The sequence below is a fragment of the Macrotis lagotis genome, chromosome 8 (assembly GCF_037893015.1).
Source record: "Macrotis lagotis isolate mMagLag1 chromosome 8, bilby.v1.9.chrom.fasta, whole genome shotgun sequence".
Lineage (NCBI taxonomy): Eukaryota > Metazoa > Chordata > Mammalia > Peramelemorphia > Peramelidae > Macrotis > Macrotis lagotis.
This window is the reverse complement of record NC_133665.1, coordinates 58,878,637-58,904,646: the sequence shown is the minus strand read 5'-3', so window position 1 is coordinate 58,904,646 and position 26,010 is coordinate 58,878,637. Positions and strand designations below refer to the sequence as shown.

The 26,010-nt window shown below is 34.4% G+C and overlaps 1 protein-coding gene across 2 annotated transcripts in view; it reads left to right on the top strand.

The window, feature by feature from the left end:
• Positions 1–1,307: 1,307 nt before the first annotated feature.
• Positions 1,308–26,010, top strand: part of MEIOB (meiosis specific with OB-fold) — a 59,731-nt gene continuing 35,028 nt past the window's right edge. The window contains exons 1-7 of one of the 2 annotated variants that reach the window (XM_074196002.1): positions 1,308–1,388; positions 6,054–6,130; positions 8,629–8,686; positions 10,451–10,582; positions 18,021–18,093; positions 20,105–20,300; positions 25,678–25,788. In XM_074196002.1, coding sequence (XP_074052103.1) covers positions 6,062–6,130; positions 8,629–8,686; positions 10,451–10,582; positions 18,021–18,093; positions 20,105–20,300; positions 25,678–25,788 — 639 coding nt within the window. In that variant the 5' untranslated portion in view covers positions 1,308–1,388; positions 6,054–6,061. The remainder of the gene's footprint in view (positions 1,389–6,053; positions 6,131–8,628; positions 8,687–10,450; positions 10,583–18,020; positions 18,094–20,104; positions 20,301–25,677; positions 25,789–26,010) is intronic. The other variant, XM_074196003.1, reaches the window with a different exon arrangement.

Sequence of the window (26,010 nt, the reverse complement as noted above, 5' to 3'; positions counted from 1 at the left end):
GTTAAACTCTTTGGTAGCAAGAATTGTTTAAATTTTTTTTTGTAGTATCTCCAGGGCCTAGAAGAGGGATAGACATAATACATTGATAAATGTTTATTGATGGGTTTAATTGAAAGATGTCCCTAGTTAAATATCTTGAATGTACTTCTATTTTATATATTTAAGTTTACATTGTTTCACTGTAGCCCCATTTGAGGACAATCAGTGATCCTATAACAGTAAATATCAAAGACTTCACAGTGAATTCAATTATTTGTGTTGATTAAACTCAACAGCTAGCATTTATATATAGCACTTTAAGGTTTACAGAAGCACTTTCCATGTTATCTCATTTGATCTTCACCATGGACCCCATGAGGTCGGCTTTATGGTAATCCTATTTTGGAGGCTAGAGGATCTCCCAGCATTCCAGCTTTGCTCTTCCTGACTTCAGATCCAGTCCTCCATCCACTGCATCACCCTAAGGGTCTTCTGAATCTTACAGACAAAATTTATTCAAACCCAATGCCTGGTTGAAAATCCTTAGTGGTGCAGTGCTGACCTCCTTCCTGGGCCTAAGACCCCTGCAACCACTGGTGTGCTCTCTACCCTTCCCAAATTGTTTCTACTTTTCTCTCTCTTTTTTTTTTTGTTTTTGTTTTTGCAAGGCAATGAGGTTAAGTAGCTTGCCCAAGGCCGCACAGTTAGGTAATTATTAAGTGTCTGAGACCAGATTTGAGCTCAGGTAGGTGCTCTATCCACCTAGCCACTCCTCTCTCCTTTCTTTTTTTTTTTTAAGGGAAAGTTTTGACTAACTCCAAGAAGAATTCTATCTAAAACCTTTCCACCTTCTCCCAAGGCTTCAGGCTGGGTCCCCCAGCCAGTAAGGGGGGCATTCATTCTTCTTCCGGCCCCTCCTCGGCCCGTCCTCCCTGCTGCCTTGGATGTCCTTCTTGAGGGGCACTTTCGGAGGGGAAAACGTCAGGGGAGACCCCGAGGCTTTAGTCCCCGGAGGTGAATCAGGAGCCGGGTGTGCAGGAGGCAGAGACCTTGGGTCATTACTCCCCTCACCTGCCCCGATTCCTTGAGGCTTTCTGCTCACAGAAATAAACAGGCGACCCAATGCTCTAGTTCAACCCTGGTCCACCCTTCAAAAAGGAGAAGAGGGTTAAGGAGGTGGCTAAAGGCGGGCTCCTCGCCGGCGCGTGCGCCAAAGCACGTGCGCGCCGAAGCACGTGCGCACATGCGCACAAGCGTGCAGAGGGGGGCGGAAGTAGAGGCCTCCAAGTCTCGCGAGACTCAGGACGCGGGAGAGTGGCACGTGGGGCGTCTCCTGGGCGCGAGCCTCGAGGAACGCGGCGAGGATTGCTGCAGCTGCCGCCCGGACCCGGAGGCCGAGACTGGCAGGGGTGGGTGCGATCTCACTACGGGGAAGGGGCGAGCGAGGGCGGGGGTCCAAGCCCAGAGCCTTCCTCCCCGGACAAGGCCTGCATGTCAGGGGTGGAGGGGCGCGGCGCCCGCGCTTTGCTCTCGGGGCCTCGACTGGCCAAAGCACGGGGGGGGGGGGGGGGGGGGGGGGGTAACAACAGAATTGTGTTCATTTAATTTTATCATTTAATTAAGACTCCAGGCGCAGCCCATGCACCCTGGAAGGTTTTGTTAGGAATCTGTGGGGGGCGGCCAGGAGGTGCAGTGGATTAGAGCCCTGGAGTCAGGAGAACCTGAGTTCAAATACGACCTCAGACAATAATGACCTAGCTGTGTGGCCTTGGGCAAGTCACTTAACCCCATTGCCTTGCAAAAACCTAAAAACAAAAGGAATCTATGGGATTCTGTTCATCCATTCATTTGTTAAATGCCCACTGTGCTAGCTCCTACATGGGAGATTGAACACAATACACTGACTGAAGAAAGCTGAGTTTAAAGGGAAGAAAAGAAAGCGTGCAGCAGGAGTGGTAGGGGGTGGAGTGGGAATGGGATCATTGAACCCTAGGCCTTGTGCCTTGGAGGGGACCTGGGGTCAGAAATCTTCAGCACTTAATAGCCAATGTGGACTCAGAGACTACTCCTCTCTCAGGACCCCAGGCTCCTAGTTAAATGACAGGCTAAAAGGAGGTTTGAGACCTCAGACCTAAGTATCCCCTACCTCCACCCTTCCCCAAACTGTGAATAAGACTGCTGATAAGGAGGAGTCCCATTAAAGGAGGACTGACTACCAGGCTAACAACGAAAAGTAGGCTGCAGCAGGTCTGTGGCCTTAGTCCATTCATTTAAACTTTGTGGCTCTGAGTTTCCTCATTTTAATTTATGATTCCAAGATTCTTCCATTCTCTCCTAAGGTCCAGATTTGAGGAGGTCCTTTTTTTTTCCGTCTTTTTTGGTCCTTAATCTTGAATAGGAAAAAAAGAAATTAATATGATTGGTTTCCTTTATAATTCTGTATTTTTATACATTTAAAAATGCATATTATTCTGAGTGGACTAAAGGCTTCACCATGTTGCTAAAGGAATATATGGCAAAAAAGGCTATCAGTGTATGACATAGAAATAAACATTCCTATGAGATTTCTCATTTTATGGTATATCAAACAAATAAAAATATGTTGAATGGGAGAGGGTAGAAGTCATTATTATGGGACAGCAATATTAACTCTTTTATCTTTATCAATATCTTACTCTGTAAGATATCTAATCCTTTTTGCATACATTTCAAGTGACTAATCAAATAAGTTCTTTCCAAGATAGGTTTTTATCATTAAAATATTTAAATAAATATATAAGAAACAGTGAATTTTATTACAGAATTCAGAATCATCCCATCATATATTATTTAAATGTCCTAAACAAGTCAGAATCATAATTATTTATGAGTCACAAACTGATTCAGAATTAATGGATGGTCAGACCCAAAGAGTAGTTATTAATGATTTGATGACAACTTGTAAGCCAGGCTCTAATGGAAAGCATTAGGGAGCTATGCTCAGTGTTATACTAGTTTACATTTTTATCAATGACTTGACTAAATCCAATTATTTAAATTTGTATGCAGATGACACAAAACTGGAGGGATAGATAACATAGAATACCTGAAAAGATTTTGATAGATTAGAACACTAGATTAATTTTCATAGGAACACAGATTTAGAGCAAGAAAGAACATGAGAGGTAACTGAAGAAACTGAAACTCATGGCAGACTGTCTTGCCCAAGTTCACCCAAGTGGTTGTGTGAACACACCCCCCAGGGCAGATGAACTTTCTATTGTAGCATACTACTTCCTTAAAAAGATGAAATTTAATAGAAATAATCATAAATCTTACATCTTAAAAAATTCAGCTATATATCTACAAGTCAGAGAAGCCATGATTAGACTGCAGTTCATCTGATAAAGATCTAGGAGTTTTTATTTTGTTTTGTTTTGTTTAATGGATTGTAAATTAAACATGAAGTCAATATCGTGTGGCTATTTTAAAAAAAAAAACTATTATCTTAGGCTTCATTTTAAAAGATGTTGTCCAGGACTAGGGAAGTGATCATTCACTGTACTGTACTCTGATGAAACCAAATCTGGAATAATTAGCTGTGGGAGTCACATTTTAGAAAGTACATTGATAAGCTTGAGGACAACTAGGGCAAAGGTTTTTAACGTAGGGACAATGAACTTCTTAAAAAATATATTTTGATATCTGTTAATATAATTGACTTCCTTTGTAATTTCATGTATTTATTTTATGCGTTCAACAACATTATTTTGAGATGTAAAGTTTACCAGACTTTTGACACAAAAATGAGTAAGAAAGAAAGCCAGCATGGTGAAGGGTCTCTCATATTATAAGAGAACTGGCTGAAAGAAGTCAGGATGTTTATCCTGGAGGAAGAAACTATTTGGAGAAAATGATAGCTGTTTTCAAGTTTTTAAAGGGCTATCTCATAGAAGAGGGATCATACTTTCTCTGCTGTGCCTGAGAAAGCAGAAGCAGAAGTAATGGATGAGAAGTAGAAAAAGGCAAATTCAGACCTGCTATCAGGAAAACTATCTTAACAGTTATCCAAAAGTAGTAGGGCTATCTCAAGAGGTGATGGGCTTCTCCCAATATAAACAAAAAACAGTTATTGGTTGTTGTACAGGAAATCTTGTTCAGCTATGGATTGGACTAAATAGTCCCTGAGGTTCCTTCTAATTCTAAAATTCTGATTTTATGAAAAAAGCCCAAAGGTAAATTTTACAAAGACATATTTGAATATGAATCTTGGAAATTTCTAATTGCTTTACAAAGTGACAGAGCTGGGATTTATAATTAAGAACCTCTGGCTTCAAACCCAACTCATTTACTCTCAATCATATTGCTTTCCTTCAATTATGGAAAGTCCTGAAAAAAGAGAGGTCCTCCACAGGATTTTGACCTGTTACTTCATTGAAACATGAAAGGTAAAAGACTAATATGTTCACTGTGTTCTTTGAGAACTATCCAAGCTAAAAGAGAGGAGATCCAGTTGTTCAAATAATACAAACATAAAAGAGAAATTAATTGTATGCTTAAATATTATTTAGTTAAGTATTTAATGCCATTGATCTTGTGTTAATCTCAAATTATAAATAAAATTTACTTTAGAAACATTAAAAATATTTCATAGTCATTAAACTGTAGTAAAGAACTGAGTTAGTATTCTTTGATTAACCTATTTCTCTATTTCTAGAATGTCTACAAGCAGAGGTACAAAACTATATTTTTTGTGGCTATTAGATACACTTGAGCATATAAGTATATGTTTTATGTTCACTGAATCATAAAATCATAAACCTGAAAGGGACTTTGTGAGTTCTAGCACCCACTTTCAAGAATGTGAACTTAGTACTAAGCCTCAAAAGTTATGGTCATTTGGTCAGTGGTAGATTTTTTTTAAATGCGTATAGAATATATATGCATCTACTGTTTCTACTGCAGAAAATTTAGTAAGATTCACAAATGTACTTCCAGTTCTGTGACCTTATGAAAAGATAGGTTTGGAAGGTACCAGGGATTTCACAGTGAAAAGGCACCAAGAAGTCATTATTAGACCAAGCCTGACCTTCTTTGCAGAAAGATTTCACACTGGGCAAGAAACTTAGAAATATTTAAAACCTAGTCATTTTTTCTCTAACATCAGAAAATCTATACTTGAGACCATGACACCATTTAAATGGTACTCATGTCATAGGGAATTCTATGGTAAAGCAGCCTACAATAATAGGATTTTCAGAGGATTTATTTATATAGACTTGATAATAAATACCTGGTCCTCTCTGAAAAATCTGTTGTTAAGAAAGTGGCAAAGTACTCACACATTAGTTTGGAAAAACTTATATTTTCATTACAGTTGAATCATGGTATACAGTTGAACTACTATAAAATATAGTGAATATAAAAGGTCTCCAAAGATGCCCTTTATTTCATTCTTCTCAAAAATATTCATTGAATACATACTATGTGCAAGGTACAGTGTAGGTGATACAAAGATGCTTAAGCCATAATTATTATCTTCATGGAGCTTACACTATAATATGGGATATATAAATTCTTTTAAAATGCCCATATTTTAGTGTACTATCCATCTCTATGCATATCCAAGATATAATTTGGCCCTTGCTATCACTGAATGCAAAGAAGAAGGGTCTTATAAATGTGGTTTTGCTTTATTTTTAAAAGGGTTTATGCTATTTAAGTTATAACATTTTTATATTGCTTTACGGGTCATGAATATTTTTTCTTAGCAAATAAGTCACTGAATTGTCCCTTACTGAAATTAAATTCTTATGGTCTCCCCAAAATTACTGGATTATTGTTTTAGGATAATAAAAGATCAACTTTGAAATGTAATTATTTTAAATAAAAATGCAAAGAAATCTTTTCATTATTTTCTTATTGATTAAATTTATGGTTGCATGAACCTTTCTTAGATAATGAGTTATATATTTAAAAATGTAACATTTTTGATATTAAAGAATTTTCTCAAAGGAAATACTTTTAAACAAATTTTCTTGAAGTATTTGGGTTATTTAATTTACATATTTAAATGATGTTTTCTAAAATTATAGATAAAAGAATGGCAAACTCCTTTTCTGCACAGAACTTCATTGCACTTTCAGATCTGCGTCCAAATCTAGCTCGTCCTGTAAGTTTCATTGACATAGTCCTCTTACTATTTAGTAATGAAATTTTATGTAATGGGATTATATTACTTCAAAATTATATAACTGACATATATAGATAGATAGATAGATACCTATTAGTTTAATCATTGGATATAAAGTACCCCTGCTTTTTTGCATATATTCTAGGAAAATGAAAACTAATGCTTCTGTTGTCTGCAGGGAAGCAATATGACTGCAGTAATTGGTACCAATATGACTGGAAATTCAATATTTGAAATTATTAGAAACTTCCTTATATCATTTTAATTGAATGCTGCCTTGAGATTTAGTCAAACAGCATTATGAAGCCAAAAGGTTTTTTTGTACAGTATATTCTCCAGGTGACTGCAATTATAGACTTAGATTATGTTATTATGGTGGATTTAAGGAAAAATCTCAAGTATTCTGTCACCAGAAGCATATTGAAATTGAATTGTTGGATTGAAACATAAATTAATTTCACACTACAAGAATTCTCAATTTTCACAGAGGATATAAATGGTGGAAAAGAAAGAAGGGGGTGAGAGAAGAAAGCTGTCTAGTCTGTTAGGCTGAGTTCACAGCATGTCTACATTGTGATCCCAGGGTCTGGTCCTTAGCTTTGCACATCCTGAATCTTGATTTTATTAGTTCACCCAGTAGTGACAAAGCTCTGAAGAATCAATTCATGCTGACTAAACTCACTAGAGAAGGATTTATAAACAGAATGCCAGTTTCTTAATTTATAATGGATGATATATCAGGCAGGATTACTAGTACTGGTCATTTGCACAAGGCATTCCCTCCTAGCAGGTAGATCCACTTAGAAGACTGAAGTTATAGATCTGAAGGCTAATTGGTGACAATAGAATTAGAGCAAAGGCAGTTATTCTTAAGTGATATTTCTGTCAAGCCTGATGAATTGCCTTTTTCTACTCTAGGGATATTTCTGTCTAGATAATTGTTAGTAGTGGTCATTACCATCAGATCACCTTCTCTCCTGGACAGTGCTCAAGAAATACAGAAATCTAATTCTTTGGTTCTTTTTCCCCCTAGACTCCATGCAAATCTCTATCCTTCTATTGTTATAACATTAACCCAAATAGTTTACAATTAATTAGATCACAACTTTTCTTACATTAAATACAAATTCATCTAGTTTATGAGATTTAAAAGGCATCCTATTCACTTGCTAGGACTTAGGAATCCCCATACTCTTATCAGAAACATATTTTAAATAATTTCTTGGAGTCAATTTTTTCACATAGCTGATCTCATTGATTTAATTTTTATTTGAATAAGTGTTAATTTTTTCTCATCCCCCCCAAATTCTTGAGATATATTTAATTTAGAATTTGTGTTCATATGTTAACATATATGGAGTCATTATTTCCTGAAATGTTGTTTGTCAGTTAAATGTGTGTTGGTAAACTGAAGAATTTTAAATGTACAAAGGGAGCCTAGTTAAAAAAAAAATCTAGAATGAATACATCTGTAAAAGGAAAAATCTCTTTATAAAACAAATAATGATACATACCCCTGACTTTAAACTGTCTAGTTTTCCTAATGGAAGTAATGCTTATAAATGACTTCCTCTGTTTGCATTTCAGAGTTTAATCTTGGAGATATAAATTGATTCCTAATCGCCTGATTCAGAAATCAGAAGGATTCTTTTCCAATATTTCAGTGTTAAGTTTCCCCAGTAAAGTCCAGAGGTTCCCTGTATTCATATAGTGTTAAAGAACTAGTAACATTAGTCATAAATGCAAAGAGTTAGCCAGCAGTTCGGTTAGGATGTAGAATTCTTTAAAGTTTGAGTGCAACAAATTATTGCCACATGAACAACAGCTGCTACAACTATTAATATAAGCATGGGTTTATTCTTTTTAAGAAAAAGCTAGTAATCTTGGCTTTTAAAAAGTGTTTTAATTTTTTTATTCTTTTTGGTAGACACTAAAATAAACAATAAAGTTTTAAGGAAGATATTTAATGACCTACCTAGATTTTAAGAACTAGAGCTTATAACTTTGATTTATCAGCTGCAATATATAGGTTTTGTTACAATCTAATTTATGTTACTGTCCAGCACGTTTGGATTAAGGAATGAAGCAATTTTATGTGAATTGTCAAAAAAATCCCATATAAAAGAAAGCTTTGAAGGCCTTAGGAAATTAAATTGCATTATACATGTGCTTTGAATGAATTCAGTTAAGCATCTAAAGCATAGGACAGTTGCTGTGCTCCACCTAGTGATTAAAAATAAAGTAGAAACATGGTTATACTTGTAAGGCAGTTAGCTGTCCTACTACTTTGTATTAGTCCTTATGATGTTTAATGTTTATATTGTTCATTTACATGCCACCCTAGAATAAATGCTTTTAAATGATTACTAGTCAAAAATATGTTTGTTATAACCAGTAAAATATAACAAGTCCATGAAATCAAATTTACCACGTACATCTGTGTTTAATATTGGTTCTATAACCTTTTTGTTTTTCAGAGTATAATCGGTATGGTTATTGGGAAAACAGATGTCAAAGGCTTTCCAGACAGAAAAAGTAGAGTTATATTTAACTCTTTGCTTTATTTTTCATAAGCTACAACTTAAGTTTCTATGATTAGATACAAGGATACCTAGATGATTGAATTTGTCATGCATGTTAAATCCCTAAAGGGCAAGAACTATGTTCTCTGTTTGATAAAGTGCCTAATTAAGAATTATGTGTGTGAAAATACTCAAGAAATATTATTGGATGATAAAAATTATTTTATGTTTCTAAAGGAAAATTATACAAGGCTATGTCTATAATATACAGAAACAACTAGCTGACTTGGTCAGTTCAATTAGCTAGTTAATTATGTGGAAAAAAAGGGGGAGGAAAATGGTTATTTAGAATTGAATAAGGAAAAAAAATTCATCTGGCTACATTTTTTACCTTAAAACTATTTCTACCATACAGTATCTCCTAATAATTATTTTTAACTTTGATAGTTTTTCTTAGGATATGCATGAATACATAATAATTTCTAAATATATTATATAAATTTTAAGTATTTCAGTCTGTTTTCTCAGGTACCTTCAACTTTAGTGATCTATACCATGTCCTCTTAGTGATATAAATTCTATGGAACTACATCTATATGATTTCAAATAACTATTTTAGTGGAGTTGTCAGTCAGTCATTTCTTTTGTTTTTGCATACTAAATCAGACCTCCAAATTCCACTAAAAAACAATGTTTTGTTTTATGTTATGCTTTGTTTTGACTTTTTTTTTTTATCATGCTAACTTAAAATTAGTGTCTTGCTTTTACATAGACATTAAACTGGAATTAGACTTTTACATAAGCACACTGTCAAATTTCTGTGAATGACAAAAATTACATACACAAAATGGAAATTTTAAATGGCAAATTTAGTTTTTTTCTACAATATTTATTTAAATTCTATTGTATAAACCTAAAAAAACCTAAATTCTATTGTATAGAAGAAGGAATAAGTAAAACTAAAGACTGTCAAGAATTTTGGCAGAAAAAGTTCCACTTTTGTTTTAATCATTTGGATAACTATAACTTGTGTGAACCTAATTTATATAATCTATACTGGTATATTGATCCACACCTTAATTTTTATTTTCAGTTTTTTCTTCCATTTATTTTTAATTCTGTAATAAGAATTTCCAAAAAGCATAAACTACACTAATACATCCTCACTCAAAATTATACATTCTTTAAGCTGTAAATTTGATCCCCCCCCAAATTTCATTAATAAGAATAAGGACAAAAGAATTGTTAGAACATTATAAGGTACCCAGACTGATTCCTAAGTGCTTCAAGGCATTCCTACTACAACACGAACCAGAAGTTATTAAAATATTTACTGACCTCTTGTGGTATTCATCAAGCCATCATTCAGAAGCACAAACCCTTTGTTTTAATTCAATACTACTCAAGTGAAAGGAAAAATTAAGGTAACTCACTGAATCATTTAAGTTTTTAAAAAAGGCAATCTCCCCCCAATCTAATGGACAGAAAATTGAGGAATCTTGTCATGAATTCAGAGTTGGCTCACTTCTCCACTTTGCTTTAAAGACAATATATTAAACACATAATATCACAGGATGGGAAGGTATATATAGATTAAGAGTTGTACCAGTGGAGGAACTCACACAAATGAAATCCTTCAGCATATATAGAGTTTGTCATTGGATATACTAATTGGGTACTATGTTCTAGGCATTTCAAGTAATTCACATAATAATAATTATTTAATGAAACCAATTTTTTACATTTGAAAATCAATAGCCTTATCATTTTTCTTTAGATATTGGATCAGAAAGGTACACCTTCAGCTTCACCATTCGAGATTCACCAACTTATTTTATAAATGTAACATCGTGGGGAAAGGAAGATTATATTAAATCACTTTCCAGAAGCTTTAGAGTTGGAGAATGTGGTAAGAATGTGGTATTTTTCACCTATTGATATTATAATGTTTTCAACTTAAATAAACCAATTTTTCCTCTAAAAACATAAATTTTATTAATTTGATTGTAAACAAATGATCCAAATTAATGGGTATTACAGTGGTATAAATCAAATAACCTAAAACATGTAAACTTATAATTAACACTTCCTTCTCATAGAAACTCAGAATTGTAAGGGATATCAGAAATTATCCAAGTTTGACACTTACCTACCATATCCCTAGCTGTCTGAAGAAGATGATTTAGCCTCTAGGTGAACAGTTCCCAAGATAGGAAACTCATTACCTATTAAAGATAACCCATTATATTTTAAAATAACTTTAAATTATTAAAATCAGGGGCAACTAGGTAGTACAGTGGATAAAGCACCAGCCCTGTAGTTAGAAGGACCTGAGTTCAAATTCGGCCTCAGACACATAATACTTACGTAGCTGTGTGACCTTGGGTAAGTCACCTAACCTCATTGCCTTACAATACCAAAAAAAATAATTATTAAAGCCTCTCTCAGCCTCAGTTTCCTTCTCTGCAAAATGGGAATAATAATACCTAACTTCATTGTTTTAAGGATCAAATGAGTTTGATCACTTGTTATTGTTATTTTGCTTCCTTATAGATTCCATCCATTCTGTCTATGCCTTCTCTGGACATGCAGTACAATTCTAACACCACTTCCTCACAGTTCTTCCCTTCTTAACTATTCTCTCCCCAGCATTGTCCTAATCTTCTTTATTGAATCTTAAATAGCATCTGGTTTGCTATCAATTTAATTCTAATATCACTTTATTTGATGTATTTCATACATAAGTATCATGTTTACTGAAACCTCTGTCATGGCATGGTTATTCTTCAGTTCTAGAATTTTTTTTTGGCTCAAATACAGAACATTATGAATATTCACAAAGGCTTCACCCTCCAGCCACAACTATCCCCTTTTAAATAACTTTCCACATGGTAAGCACCCACAAATTCTAAAACTTTTAACATTTATCTTCCTTTGCGATGTTATTTGCTTTGGGTCAGTAAAATACAAGTTTTCTGGTAGGTTAGGATATTTTTTTTAAGGTAGAACTAGAGAAATGTAAAGTCTTAAGAGCACAGTAGAAACAAAATTTGAAAGGTTAGGAAACAGAATTTATTGGAGACTAGAATCCTTAGTTTCTCCTGGAAATGGAAAACAACCTGCAGGATTCTGGGAATTGTAATTTGGTAGCTCCAATTGTGTAGATATAGTATGCAGAGTTAAGGATGTGAATGTACATAGCTCCCTCCCCAGATATCATTGGGAATTTTTTACTATTTTTTCCAGACTCTGTGCACTTATTCATCTGATCTGGAGAGCTCTTGCCCAGATTCTTTATGGGGACTGTAGCCCAAGCCTGAAAAGGACTGACCCACTAGTGAACAAATAGGCAATAATATGTATTGAGATCCATCTGTAGTGAGGACTAATCATTATGTGCCTGGAAGAGAGACAGGATAGATATTTCTAGCTTCTTCTCTCCTTTCTCCAAGGAGGAAATTCACCTTTTCCAGGAAGGGAAACAGGAGGTTGGGGTCAGAGGCTACTCTGCTTTCCCCACAGAGTGGACTGAGAGAAAGGTGAGAATTATCAGCTCCCTTAAATATTATTCATCTAAGGGGTATGATCAAGTTTTATCTAACTTCTGACTACTTTTACATCATCATCATCATTATCATTATTATTATTATTATTATTATTATTATTATTATTATTATTATTATTCAAGGAAAGGAGACCCCAAGTTCTATATCCATGGCTTTACTCCTTTCCTCCCCTAAATACCAGTTCCATGATGCACCCCCCCCCCCCAAATAGCACAGAAACACATTCATCTAAATCTTGGTAAAACAGAATTCAGAGAAGAAATACATAGGAGAATACATACCACCAGACAATATAAAATGAAAAAGTTCTCTCATTTGGAGCAAGATAAATCAACTCAACCATTAGAGATTTCTCTTAATCTCCCTTAAATGGAAACTCCCCAAAGTCTCTAGTAAGTTGGATAGGGACATGATGGAAACCTCTAACTCCTCATATGTCTTTCCAGAGTCTTTTTTCTTCAGTAACCTGAAGTAGGATTGGCCATTTCATCTTCTTTGTTGAAGTTGAAAACAAGAAGAGTTAGAGCAACTTGCCACTTGAAGAGTTTTGAAGTTTGAGGAGTTTAGAAGAGCACTGACCTTTAGAGAGTACCAAGGGATGCTGGTGAAGGCTGAGCTGTCTCACTTAGCACCAGTTCCACCTACTCCCTCACCCTCACACAAAGCAGGGCATTCATTTTCACCCTTAAGGAGAGTCCCATACCAATGGCTTTGGAACAGAGGTTAATTTTCAATGTTACCTCTATAATAAAATCCTTATTTTGAAAAAGAATATCTTAAAGCCAGATGATGGTCACCTCTTTGACCTACCCAATTTCATTTTCTCATAAATTAGACAGGATCAGAAATTGAATCCACAGAGAAAAGAAAATCATCCTAAGGAGAGATACATCTGATCTCAAGATCTCTTACCAGAGCTGTTCAGATTGTTTTAATATACAGGAGAAAATGTGCCAAGGGAGGTTAAGACTAGTTCCAAGAACTCTTTATTCAGTGACTAAGGCTAGAGAATCATACACAGGAACAAATTCTGAAGCTGCTTGTGCTAGAGCAACTCTTAACCATCCTGTCCAGAATGGTAAAGATTTGGGTGAAATCCCAACATCCAAAGAACAATAAGAAAGTGGTAATCCTGATAGACAATTTGTCCCAAATGCTTGAGAAGTTTCCTCTCTAGCTCAGCACAACACCTTTTCCTAAGATGAAAACACAAAGGATGATACAATGAGATATATTCCTGAGAGGCAAGCACCAAAAACCAGTGTCATTCAAGAATGGGAGCATGAACTTTACCTAGAAGGAACTAGTTCAGAGGGACTTGTACAAGAATGTTCTACTGGAGAACTACAGGAAATCTACTTTTTCTGTGTCAGTTTATAAAGCAGATGATTTCCTATCTTGAGCAAGAAAGAGTAGCCCAAAGAAGCACAAGTCCAGGAAAATTACCTGAAACAAATTATCAACTCCACAGTTGAACATTTCTATGAAAAAATTATTCCTAGGAAGATTTACTTGAATCTGACTCCAGGACTCCAAATTGAAAAAAAATCAGATCACAGATATAGCAGAGCTACCAGGAGAGATATTTTAGGCAAATAACTGTTTCATACACATATACAAACTCCTATTAAAAAAAAAACAAAAGCCATGTATTTAATATTTATAACAAACTTTAGTCCAGAAGCATTTCTTATTTACACAAAAGAGAGTTTATATAAGAAATTGTCTCCTAAATTGAAAAACTTGAAAAGCATATCAGGAAATCCTTTAAGGATAATAAATCTGGGAAAATCTTTAGTTACCATTCAGATTTCATTCACTATCAGAGAATATATTGGAGAGAAACCTCTGTGTATGTAATGAATATGGGAAAGCCTTCAGCAACATCACACTTCTCACTCTTAATCAGAGAATTCATTCAGGAGAAAATCTTTATGAATGCAATGAATGTGAGAAGGTTTTCAGTAGGGGTGCACAATTTACCAGCATCAAAAAATTCATACTATAGAAAAACCACTAAATATAATAAATGATGTAAACTTTCATTATTACCTAATCCCTTGTATAACATCAAAGAATTCATCCTGAAAAGAAACTCCATAAATGTTATGAATATGGGAAAGTTTTCAGCCAAGGTGGACTCTATTCCTAACATCAGATAATTTATCCTGCAGGGAAACTCTATAAATATATTGAAGGTAAAATAAACCCAAAAAATCCATTTAACTCCAGCTCTTCCCTTATTAACCATTACAGTTTCCACAGGAGAGAAACTCTGAGTGTGATGAATCTGGGAAAGTTTTCTATAATAGCTCACCACTTAGCAATAGAGAATTTGAACTACAAACCATATAAATATATATTTGTACATATATACATAGGTATATGTATTTGTATGTATGTATGTATGTATATAGTGAATGTGGAAAAGTCCCCAGCAGGAATGTATGTTCTATTGAATAACTACAAATTCATACTGAAGAGAAAACCCATAATACAATGAATGTGAAATAGTATTCAACCAGAGCTCATCTCTTAATGATAGATGAATTCTTATAGGGACAAGACCCTCTGTAAATATAATGAATGTGGAAAAGTCTTTGGATGTGGTTCAGCCCTCATCAGACATCAAAGGTTTCATATTGGAAAGTAAGTGGAGGTTATCCACTTCTAAACTGTTGGAGAATCAAGTTTAACATGGGTTACAAGCATAAAAGCATCTTTTCTCCCTTCCCTCTTCTGTAATATTTCAACCCTAGTCCTATCACTATCCTTCACAATAATCTATTAAATAACCACATTACACTAAAACTTAAATATATATATGTAAATATACATGTTTGTACATATATGTTTGGTAAGTCAGATGGAACGGTAGATAGAATACCAGACCTTGAATTGGGAAGATCTGAGTTCTAGTCAAGCCCAGACACTAACTAGTTGTGTAACTCTGGGCGATTCACTTGACCTCTGCTCAGTTTCCTCATCTTTATAGGTGGTTAGAGCATATCCTCAGGGACTGGAAAAAACCTTTGGTACTTTTGTTCTTCCTATACCTTCTCAGCAAATATCCTTTTGTAAAAGCTAGAAAGAGGGCAGCTGGGTGGTATAGTGGGTAGAGCACTGAACCTGGAGTCAACAAGATTCATCTTCCTGAGTCCTAATCTGGCCTCAGATACTTACTAGCTATTCTATTCAGGCATTTAACCGTTTGCCTCAGTTTCTTCATCTGTAAAATGAAATGGAGAAAGAAATGGCAGACTACAGTATCTTTGCCAAGAAAACCCCAAATGGGGCCATGAAGAGTCAGACACAATCAAAACAATTGAACAGAAGTGACAGATATTAGTGTGCTTTTGTGTGTGTGTGTGTGTGTGTGTGTGTGTGTGTGTGTATTTACAAATACACAAAAATAGGAAGTTGGAAATAAGGTAAAATTTACAGAAATGATAATTTTCTTAGGGAGGAGTGGAAAGGAATTGAAAAAGTGAGAGGTGATTTCGTAGCACTTTTGGGGAAAGGTAGAGTTTGGTGAGATAACACAGGAAGAAAGCTTTGGACCATCCTTAGCCACTCCTTTTGAAAGAAGTACTGGTCACCACTTTCTTTCTCCTTCTCCATCAGGTTCTTATCTTCTCTTGGTAGTATGTACATACCTCTGTTACCTAGTTGCTCTTGGTCCCAAAGAAAAATATAGGATCATAGATTTAGAGCTAGAAATAACTTTAAAGGTCAAATCCAATCTCTTCATTTCTGATGAAGGTACAGAGAGGTTATGTGACTTGCTTAAATCACTTAAATAAGAAGCGCCTGAGGCAGATTTTTCTGATGCTAAGTCTAGCACTCTATCTATTGTACCATCTAGTCACTCCAGAAATGCTCTCATTATTTCTTGCCCAAGTTCATGTCTTGATAATGGTTATTAAGTTGTGGCTAAGTAGTCCAGACCTCTTGGGCTTGTAGATTTAGTACAACTTTCTAATTCAACATATTGAAGTTAAGTGATTCTCAGAAAGGTTAAGTGACTGTCCAAAGTAACATAGGTCCATTTTGTCTAGGCTACTGAGCTAAGTGGAAAGCAAATGACAAAACTGACTGGATCTGGAGGGAAACTCACCTCTACTCTAGCTCAACATTGGTCCTACTGGAACCCCATTGACCCTTTATATCAAGGAAAAGATCAATGGAGTTGGACTATCAAGAGTATCAGATAACTCCATAGGCCTAGAAGGCACTGTGTGTCTCTTGATGGTTAAATGAGGAACTCAAAGGAGAAACTGCTAACAGCAAGGCTATAATTGCTATCCTTGGATTCTGTCTTCAGGTTCATAGAGGGTTATTTTCTCTTCTAGTTAGTAAACTCTATTAACACATAGACAGTATCTTATCTAAATATGATACCTCATCTAGCACTTAGCACAGTTTTCTGTATATAATATATGTTGAATAAATATTTATTGAATATAGAATTCTGTTAAGACTCAGTTTAGCTTTCCTCATCCTCTCCCCAGTTATATTATAAAGAAAATACAGTCATTTTAGATAACTGTTCATTGAATGAGAACCAAAGAAAGTATTTGAAGTTTTACAGGATTGTTGTAGGGAATATAATGGGTTTTGTTTTTTAGTTTTTTGTAAGGCAATGGGGTCAAGTGGCTTGCCCAAGGCCACACAGCTAGGCAATTATTAAGTGTCTGAGGTCGAATTTGAACCGAGGTCCTCCTGAGTCCAGGGCCGGTGCTCTCTCCACAGTGCCCTCTAGCTGTTCCCACCAGTCTGCCTCCCCGCAACGGAAAGCAATCTGATACAGGCTTCACATTTGCAACCATGCTAAATATGGATCAAAACTAAACATAAACAACTATAGTATCTTAGGGTTTACATGTTATCTTACTTAATTTTTAAAACAACCCCTTGAGCTAAATGGTGCAAATATTATATCCACTTTACTGATGAAACTTGATGATGGGAAACTGAGGTTGAAAATTAAGTAACTTGTTCAGGTAGAACTGGAACACAGGTCTTTCCTCACAAAGTGGTTATGATGATCAGATAAGTTAATGTATGTAGAACTACTCTGTAAATAGTAAAGTACTATGAACATATAAAGATTTTTTTCTTTCTCTTCTTTATCTGTGATTTAATCAATATGGGAAACTCCTGTGCAAACTCTTTCCACCAGTGTAGGGTAGTGACTGCTTGGGGCATGAGAGTTTGTGACCAGTACATGGTTGATCAACTAATATGTATTGAAGATCAAAGCTTTAATCCAGGACTCCAAGGCCAGCCCTTCATTCACTATAGCACACTGCCTCTGAGCTTTTTAATTTTGTTTTTATTATAGAGACACCCACACTTTTTAATGGCAAGATTATATCTGTGCTGTAAATTTGGATTTTGTAATAATATAAAGCAATTTTGTAAAAAAAAAAAACTTACCTCATAATAGACCTAATTCCAAAAATTGTAAGCTTAAAAGTATATTTGTGGAGCAGCTAGATGGGTGCAGTGGATAGAGCACCAACCCTGGAATCAGGAGTACCTGGGTTCAAATCTGGTCTCAGACACTTAATAATTACCTAGCTGTGTGGCCTTGGGAAAGCCACTTGACCCCATTGCCTTGCAAAAAAAAATATATTTGTGTAATTTAGGGAAAATAGTATTTCAAACTTATTATGTAATACTTGTCCATTCCTTTAAATCATTTCTTATTGTTTTTGAATTTTACTTTATTGTGATTTAGCATTTTAAAGTTATATCCTACTTTTCTCTCTGTTTTAGTGATAATTGAAAATCCATTAGTACAGACAAAGGAAATAGAAAAAGAAGAAAAATTCAATCCTACAACTCCAAGGTGAATTCATGACAGAGAACTACAACCTTTTTGGTACAATCAGCATGACTAATATTGTCTAAGTATTAATTAAAACAGATAGATTGCCAGAAGGTGGTCTACTTTCCTTTGGAAAACCATAAGATAAATCCTATAGCATGTAACTTCACATAAGTATGAAATGATTGGTAGTGCATTATAATGAGGAAGTGTAGCATCTATCTTAAGAGAGATAATTCTAGTTTCTTCACTTTTCATATTTTGGTAATGACAGTAATATGCAGGAAAAATTAATCTTAAAAAAATTTCTCTTCTCAATGCATCAGTATGAAGTCATGGTTCTCCTTTATCTTTTTTTAAGAAGTTACTGGGGCAGCTATGTGATACAATGGATAGAACACTGGCCCTGGAGTCAGGAGGACCTGAGTTCAAAACCAGACTCAGCTACTTAATAATTACCTAGCTGTGTGACCTTGGGCAAGTCACTTAACCTATTGCCTTGCAACCCCCTCCCAAAAAAATTTCATTTTAAAAAAAAAATTTAGTTTTAAGGAAGGATTTTGAAGAAAAAAGGAAACAATCTTATTTCAAGAGGATTGCAGTAATTCATTTTCAAATGTTGATATATGGATTCTCATTAATGCTGCCAACCATTGTAGTTAAGATAGTCCTATTGTAACATTTTGTCTTTAAATTACTTGGACCTTAGAGAGGATGGATGTTAAAGTCTTGTTTTAATAATCTCAAATACTTGCCTATATTCATTATTTCTCTTTCTAAATATTGCCTTTATAATATCAACTCAAGATCAAATAAACATTTATTAAGCACATCGCACTTTGCCAAGAACTAAGATAGGGGGTAGGGAGGGACAAAATTTACTTATGATTTGATTTTGCCACCAAGGAATTCAATATAGTACAGTAGAGAATAAGAAACCACCACAGGTAAATGGTTTTAAATGGTTTTTAAAGTCCTTTTTTAGCTCTAATGTTCTTTGATTAATTGACTGATATATGTGAAAAAATACTTTTCATGACAAGAGGACTTTTACAATCTTCCTTCCAGCCTTCCTTTGCAACTTTGTCTCCAACATTCTAGGCTAAAGAGTTTACTTATTGAACTGCAAATATCTAAACATATCCCTCTTGCATCTTTCCTCACATCATTTCCCCTAAATGGAATTCCTTACCCTCTATTTTATCATCTACTTCCAAGGTAAAATTCAATTTCAGCTTCCTTCATTAATGATCCAAAGGAATCTCCCCCTCCTCCATATCATTTATTTTCTGTATCATTCATTTGACATTTAAGTATCTGCTGCCTTGTGATATACTGTCAAGTGACATTTTATAATGTTTTACTTATATATTTCCCTAAATAAACTTCTTAACTCTCATAGTATACCTTTTATTTTAAAAATTTTTAATACTATTTTATTTTTTCCAATTACATATAAATATAATTTTCAACACTCATATCTTGAAAGATTTTGAGTTCCAAACTTTTCTCCATCTCTTCTTCCCCTTCTGCCTTCCCAAGATGGCAAGCAATCTGATATAACTTATACATGTGCAATCATGTAAAACATATTTCCACATTAGTCATGTTGTAAAAGAAGCAGAACAAAAGAAAAATGAAAAAAAAAGTGAAAATAGTATGATTCAATCTGCATTCAGATTCCATCAGTTCTTTTTCTAGATGTGAATAGCATTTTCCATCATGTGTCTTTTGGAATTATCATAGTGTATTATACTTTTTTAAAAAAGATTCCTGTTATTGCCTAGAGCTGGGCGCAATAAATATTTTATGTTTGGGTATTTAGCCAAAAATTAAATAACACTATTGTTTAGTGTTCCCAAATTTTTTAAAAGGTCAAGTATTTACTAACATGTCAAATTTAAGTCCCCCCCAAAAATTAATGAAATTTTGAAATGTTAAACTAACTTCAAAGTATTTCTATGCAAAATAGCTTGCTAATAACTCATTTGAATTATGTATGTGTGTGTGTGTGTGTGTTTTCACAATCTAGCATCTATAAATTGTTGCTCAGTGAAAATCATTCCGTGGTGAGAGTTTGCTCCAGTTATCAAGTGGATATTAAGTTACTTTCCTTGTTGCATTTACCCACAAGAGATTCTCAAGATTACTATTCGCTAGGTGATATTGTTGCAAATGGTCAGAACCTTGATGGAAGAGTTATTAATGTACTTGCAATAGTGAGGTCGGTAAGTACAAAGAACCATAGAAGGTAAAGTATTTAATCTGGAATCTTGATGATTCAGTTTGTTTTGTATAATAATGTCAATTCTGTCTGAGCCCAATCTAATTTTATACTTTCATCAGTAGTCATATGAATCAGTTTAGGTAAAGGGTAAAAATTCCCAGTTATGGAAATATTTTGTATTTTATTTGGAAACAAATAGCAAAATGAATTACACATGATTGCCAGGTGCAATATGGTAATATATGTAATCATTATGAATTCACATATATACATATATACACAGGTTTTTATAGGTTTCATTTGAATATGGATTCAAAACAATCTCTTAACACTTATTAATAGATTTATTCTTTAAAGAAGTATAAGCTTATAAAAAAAGGAAATTGGTTATATACCATGACCCACTTATTTCCAGAGCCTCTCCGAGATACATGGTAGAGTGGTAGTAACACTGCTTATTGGCTTGCAGTAGACTAATAATTCAGTGTTATTTCAATTTGATCAGCACTTTATTGTATAATATTGAGACATTATAGAAATCCATTCTCTTCCAGATGTGATCCTCTCCTGCAGTATATCAGGATCAGTCTTTTACTAAAAATTGTGTAAAGTTCTGATAACCACAACTTAAGGAGGTCAGTAAGTAATTTAAAACTACATTTAGTGAAAATCACAAAAATGGAAAAATTTCACAGAACAAAACCCATGAAGAAAAGGTAGGAAGAAGAGTGAAAATGACTTAATGATGATTTTTAGGTATAGGGAAAATTATCATCTCTTTTTTTTTTACAATTAAGGAAAATGAAGCTCAGAGATATTGAGTTGCTCAATATCACATTGCTAATAAGTAGCAGAGTCAGTACTAGATCCCAAGTCTCCCGTTTTCTAGTCCAATGTTTTTTCGTAATTCTCACTGAATGACCCCCAAATCTAGGAAGCTCTATCTAGTGACTTGTATTTATACAACTTTAGTCTACCTGTTGAATATAGATATTTTATTCTTGTTTAAAGCTGTTAGTTGTTCTCGAAAAAGTTAGAATTGCTTAAATGCTAGAAGCAGTATAAATCAGCAAACACATTAAGCAGTTTATTATATTATGGTCACTTTGCTGCAAAATCCAACCTTTTAAAGACCATATGTTTGACAGTCAAGAAACAATAAAAATATATAACTCCATTGCTTTATAAAAAGGATTCCTTCTAAGAGACCACTTTGGATACATAGGGAACACACAGACCAACTCTGATTTTTAAAAGCCATTTAATAGATATATAAAAAAGGATAAGTGATAGAAGAATAATATAAATTAATACCAAAATGGTAACAAAAGCTCTAAAATCTAAACCTTAGAATGACAGAAAGGATTATTAAAGTTATGTTGTTACAAAGGGAGGACCAAGGAAAAAATTAAACTATTCCTTGGTATGGTAAACAAATGACACTAGTCATTTGGGGTGGCTAGGTGGTGCAGTGGATAGAGCACTGGCCCTAGAGTCAGGAGTAGCTGAGTTCAAATCTGGCCTCAGACACTTAATAATTACCTAGCTGTGTGGCCTTGGGCAAGCCACCTAACCCCATTGCCTTACAAAAAAAAAAAAGAAGGCAGAACTGTTTAGCTTATTTGCTAAATTTGCTAAAATTTTCAAATAATAATCTTTGAACTTGGATAGAGATAAAATGGTTAGCAGAAAGTTGAAACCTAAGACAAATGAGAAGATAATAAGTTAGCATTTTGTTGGCACCCCCTAATCACTCAACAAGCATTCATTAAGCACCTACAGTGTTCCAGGCATTGTGCTATGTGCTGGAGATATGAATATAAAAACTTACATTCTACTGAAGGATATAACATTTTCAGAAATAAGTACATACAGGAGGCTTATAAAATAAATATACAGTGATTTGGATTGGGGTTGGGTGTACATTAACAATTATGAGAATTAGGAGACGCCTCTTAAAGGAGTTGGCACTTGAACTGATCCTTGAAGGGAGCTAACTAGTTGTAAAAGAAAGAAGTGAGGAGTCTTCTAAGCCTGAGAAAAAGCTTAGAGACAGGAGGCTGAATTGGCCTGGTCTATATAAGGAACAGCGAAACTGTTTGGTTGCAGTATAAAGCACATTAGTGAGAATCATCCTGGAAAATTAAGCTAGAACCAAATACTGAAACAATTTAACTACTAAAAAAAGAAGAATTTTTTTTTTCCTAAAGGCAAATGTTCTTGATCAAAAGGATGATAAGATCAGGCTTGTGCTTTATCAGTTTGGTAGCTAAAATCAGAAGACTGAGTATAAGATAGAGAGGGATTGCATGCAGAGATACTATTTGGAGGCTATTGCAATAGCTTCAATCTACCTTCATTGATTTAAACTCAATAAGTTCAAATCAGCTCTGTATCACACTATATCTCAATGTGTGAAAGAACTTCTGAATATTATTGCTGAGTCAGTTATATCTGAATGATATTAGAAAATGGAGAAGATACAACAGAACTCAAGAAGTTTAGCTTAACAGGGGGTGGCTAGGTGGCGCAGTGGATAGAGCACCGGCCCTGGAATCAGGAGTACCTGAGTTCAAATCCTGCCTCAGACACTTAATAATTATCTAGCTGTGTGGCCTTGGGCAAGCTACTTAATCCCATTTCCTAGCAAAAACTAAAAAAAAAAATAGAATTTAGCTAACATCCCAACCATAATTAAATTATTAATTTAATTTTATTAAATTGTTGAATTAAATTATTTTAAATATTATTATTATCAATTTTATAAATATCAGGAAACATGAAGATCTCTAGATACAAAGAACAAAAAACCAAACAAACACACAACTACAATGAATTTTCACCATGACTTTTTAAAAAGTATATAACAGATTCAAAATGGTGGTATTTTATTCTTTTTTTCTGTATATTTTTAAATAATTGCCTTTTCTTTCTTGTCTTCTTTTTTCCAACATCACTAATTCTATATCTCTCCCTTTTTTTTTTTTTAGGTTTTTGGCAAGGCAAATGGGGTTAAGTGGCTTGCCCAAGGCCACACAGCTAGGTAATTATTAAGTGTCTGAGACCAGATTTGAACCCAGGTACTCCTGACTCCAAGGCCGGTGCTCTATCCACTACGCCACCTAGCCGCCCCTATTCTATTCTCTTTTCCGTAACTCTTCCACCCATAACACTTCCAAAAAAAGTTTTCTCTTATAGCAAATACATATAGTAAGGCAAAGCAAACCCACATATTGGCCATTGTCAAAAATGTTTAAGGGATACAGAAGTATCCCTAATCCATCACCTCTAAATCATGATTTATCATTGATTTTTTTAGTTTAGTTAGTCATTTCATTGATCAAAGTTTTTGTCTTTCAGAATTGTTTTTCTTTAAAATGAAATCATTATGTAAATTGTTTCCCTTAGTTTATTGGCTTATAGAGAAGCCTTCTCCTTTGAATCTGTCTTTTGTCATTTCTTGTGGGCAATAATATTCTATTTTTATTGCTATATCATAATTTGTTCAGGCCTTCTCTAATTGATGGACTCTGTCTTTGATCTCATTGGAATCAAAACCTAGTAGAAGGGGCGGCTAGTTGGCGTAGAGGATAGAGCACCGGCCTTGGAGTCAGGAGTACCTGGGTTCAAATCTGGTCTCAGACACTTAATAATTACCTAGCTGTGTGGCCTTGGCCAAGCCACTTAACCCCATTGCCTTGCAAAAAAAAAAAAAAAACAACCTAGTAGAGATATCTCCAGCTAGGGGGTGCAATGGATAGAGCTGGGATTGGAATCAGGAAGACTTATTTTCTTGAGTTCAACTTCAAACACTTACAAGCTGTGCAATTTTTGACTCAGTTCCTCATCTGTAAAATGAGCTGCAGAAGGTTTAATATCTCTGCCAAGAAAACCTCAGAGGGACTGAATCATGAAGAGTGGAACATGATTGAAACAACCCAACAAAAAAAAAAGTGATTATAACTGGATCAAAGGATTGGTACAGTTCAATGACTTTGAAGATATAATTTCAAATTGTTTTCCAGAAAGACTGAACCAATTCATAACTACATCAACAGTTTCCCCACCTTTCCTCCAATAATTGCCTTTTTCTTTTTTTTCATTTACTAGTGTTAGATAAAACTTCAGAGATGTTTTAGTTTGCACTTCTCTTATTAGTGATTTGGAACATCTTTTCATATGGCTATTGATAGTTTGTATTTCTTATTTTGAGGACTGCTTATTCATATCTTTTAACAACTTGTCTATTGGGAAATAATCTTTACTCTCATATTTTAGACCAAATTTGTATATCTTGGATATCATACCTTTGTCAATGAAGTTTGCCACAAAGATTTTTCTATATTAATCTTTCCTTCTAATTTTGCATTTATTTTGCTCATACAAAATTATATTAATTATATGTACTTAAAACTGTCCATTTCATCATCTGTGATGATCTTGTAATACTCAGAACTTATCTAATCAAAAACTCTTCCCTTATTCATAACTTTGAGAGGTATCTTATTTCCAGTTTCTCTACTTTGTTTATTTTAAATAAGGTAAAATTTAATAGGGCTAAGCATAAATCCTATGCTTATGCAATTGTGTTTTTTATTTAAAATTTTAATTTTTTTTGTAATTCTGAACTTAACAATTATTAACAACATGAGTATTTCCAGATACTCAGAAGAACAGAAAGAGAGGAATATACATAAAACTGTGGATCTCTATTATGTACAACAATTTTTTAAAATAATATGGTAAATTCAGCATTTTAGTTTCAAAGTTTATTACCACTGTCTGATGAAAAGGATTGGAGGATTCATAGGGCTGACTGAGATATGTGTTTCCAAACTTAGCTATTGTACAAATTTATTTTACTAGACTATATTTATTTCTTATAAGAGATACTTGTTTTTAATTTGGTGGGGAGGGATTTGTGAGAAAGAAAGAGACTGGTGATAGTGGTGCCAAAAAAAATTGTAGCATTCTTTTTAAACACAGAAGAGAACCAAATGTTCAGGGGACAAATGAACAGTACAACTTTGAAACTAACATGCTAAATTTTGAGTATATAAAGTTGTAAAACTTTTTCACATACAAAATCAGTGCGATTATAATTAGGTGGAAAGCAGTTACAACTAGAAAGACTTGAGAACTTTCACCAATACAATGATCAACCACACAACTTGGAAATTTTCTTCTTTTCTTACCTAGTGTCATTGCATTCTCCTTGATATGAGGGACTGTGTACAGTGATGAAACACTTGTGACATTTGACTCCAATTCACCTAATGCCAATGGGTCCCCTGAAATGATGCCTTAAACCTGTTACAAAACAATAGTGTTATTCACTAATTATGACAAGAAAGTGTAATACCTGTATTGTTCACTAGGTAGTGTTCTTGTCCATCACCAGAACGGTGGCATCCTCAGTTACTTTCTGGTTCATGAAGGGAGATTTCTCTAAAAAGTTTTCCAGCTGGCCCCCAGATGACAGTCAACCTGTAAGTGCTTCTCCTAACCCCCACCACAAGCCCAAACATTGGTTATGATTGAACCATTTGGAAAAATTCCTGCTGATCAAGTCAGAAATAAATCTAGTGGATATAATGAAGACTTGCTCAAAATCTTAAACTATTAAATATACGGACAATAAGCAGCTCATGAACTTCTCACTTCATTTGGGCTACTTTTCATTGGTTGTGATCACCTGCATTCAAAGACTA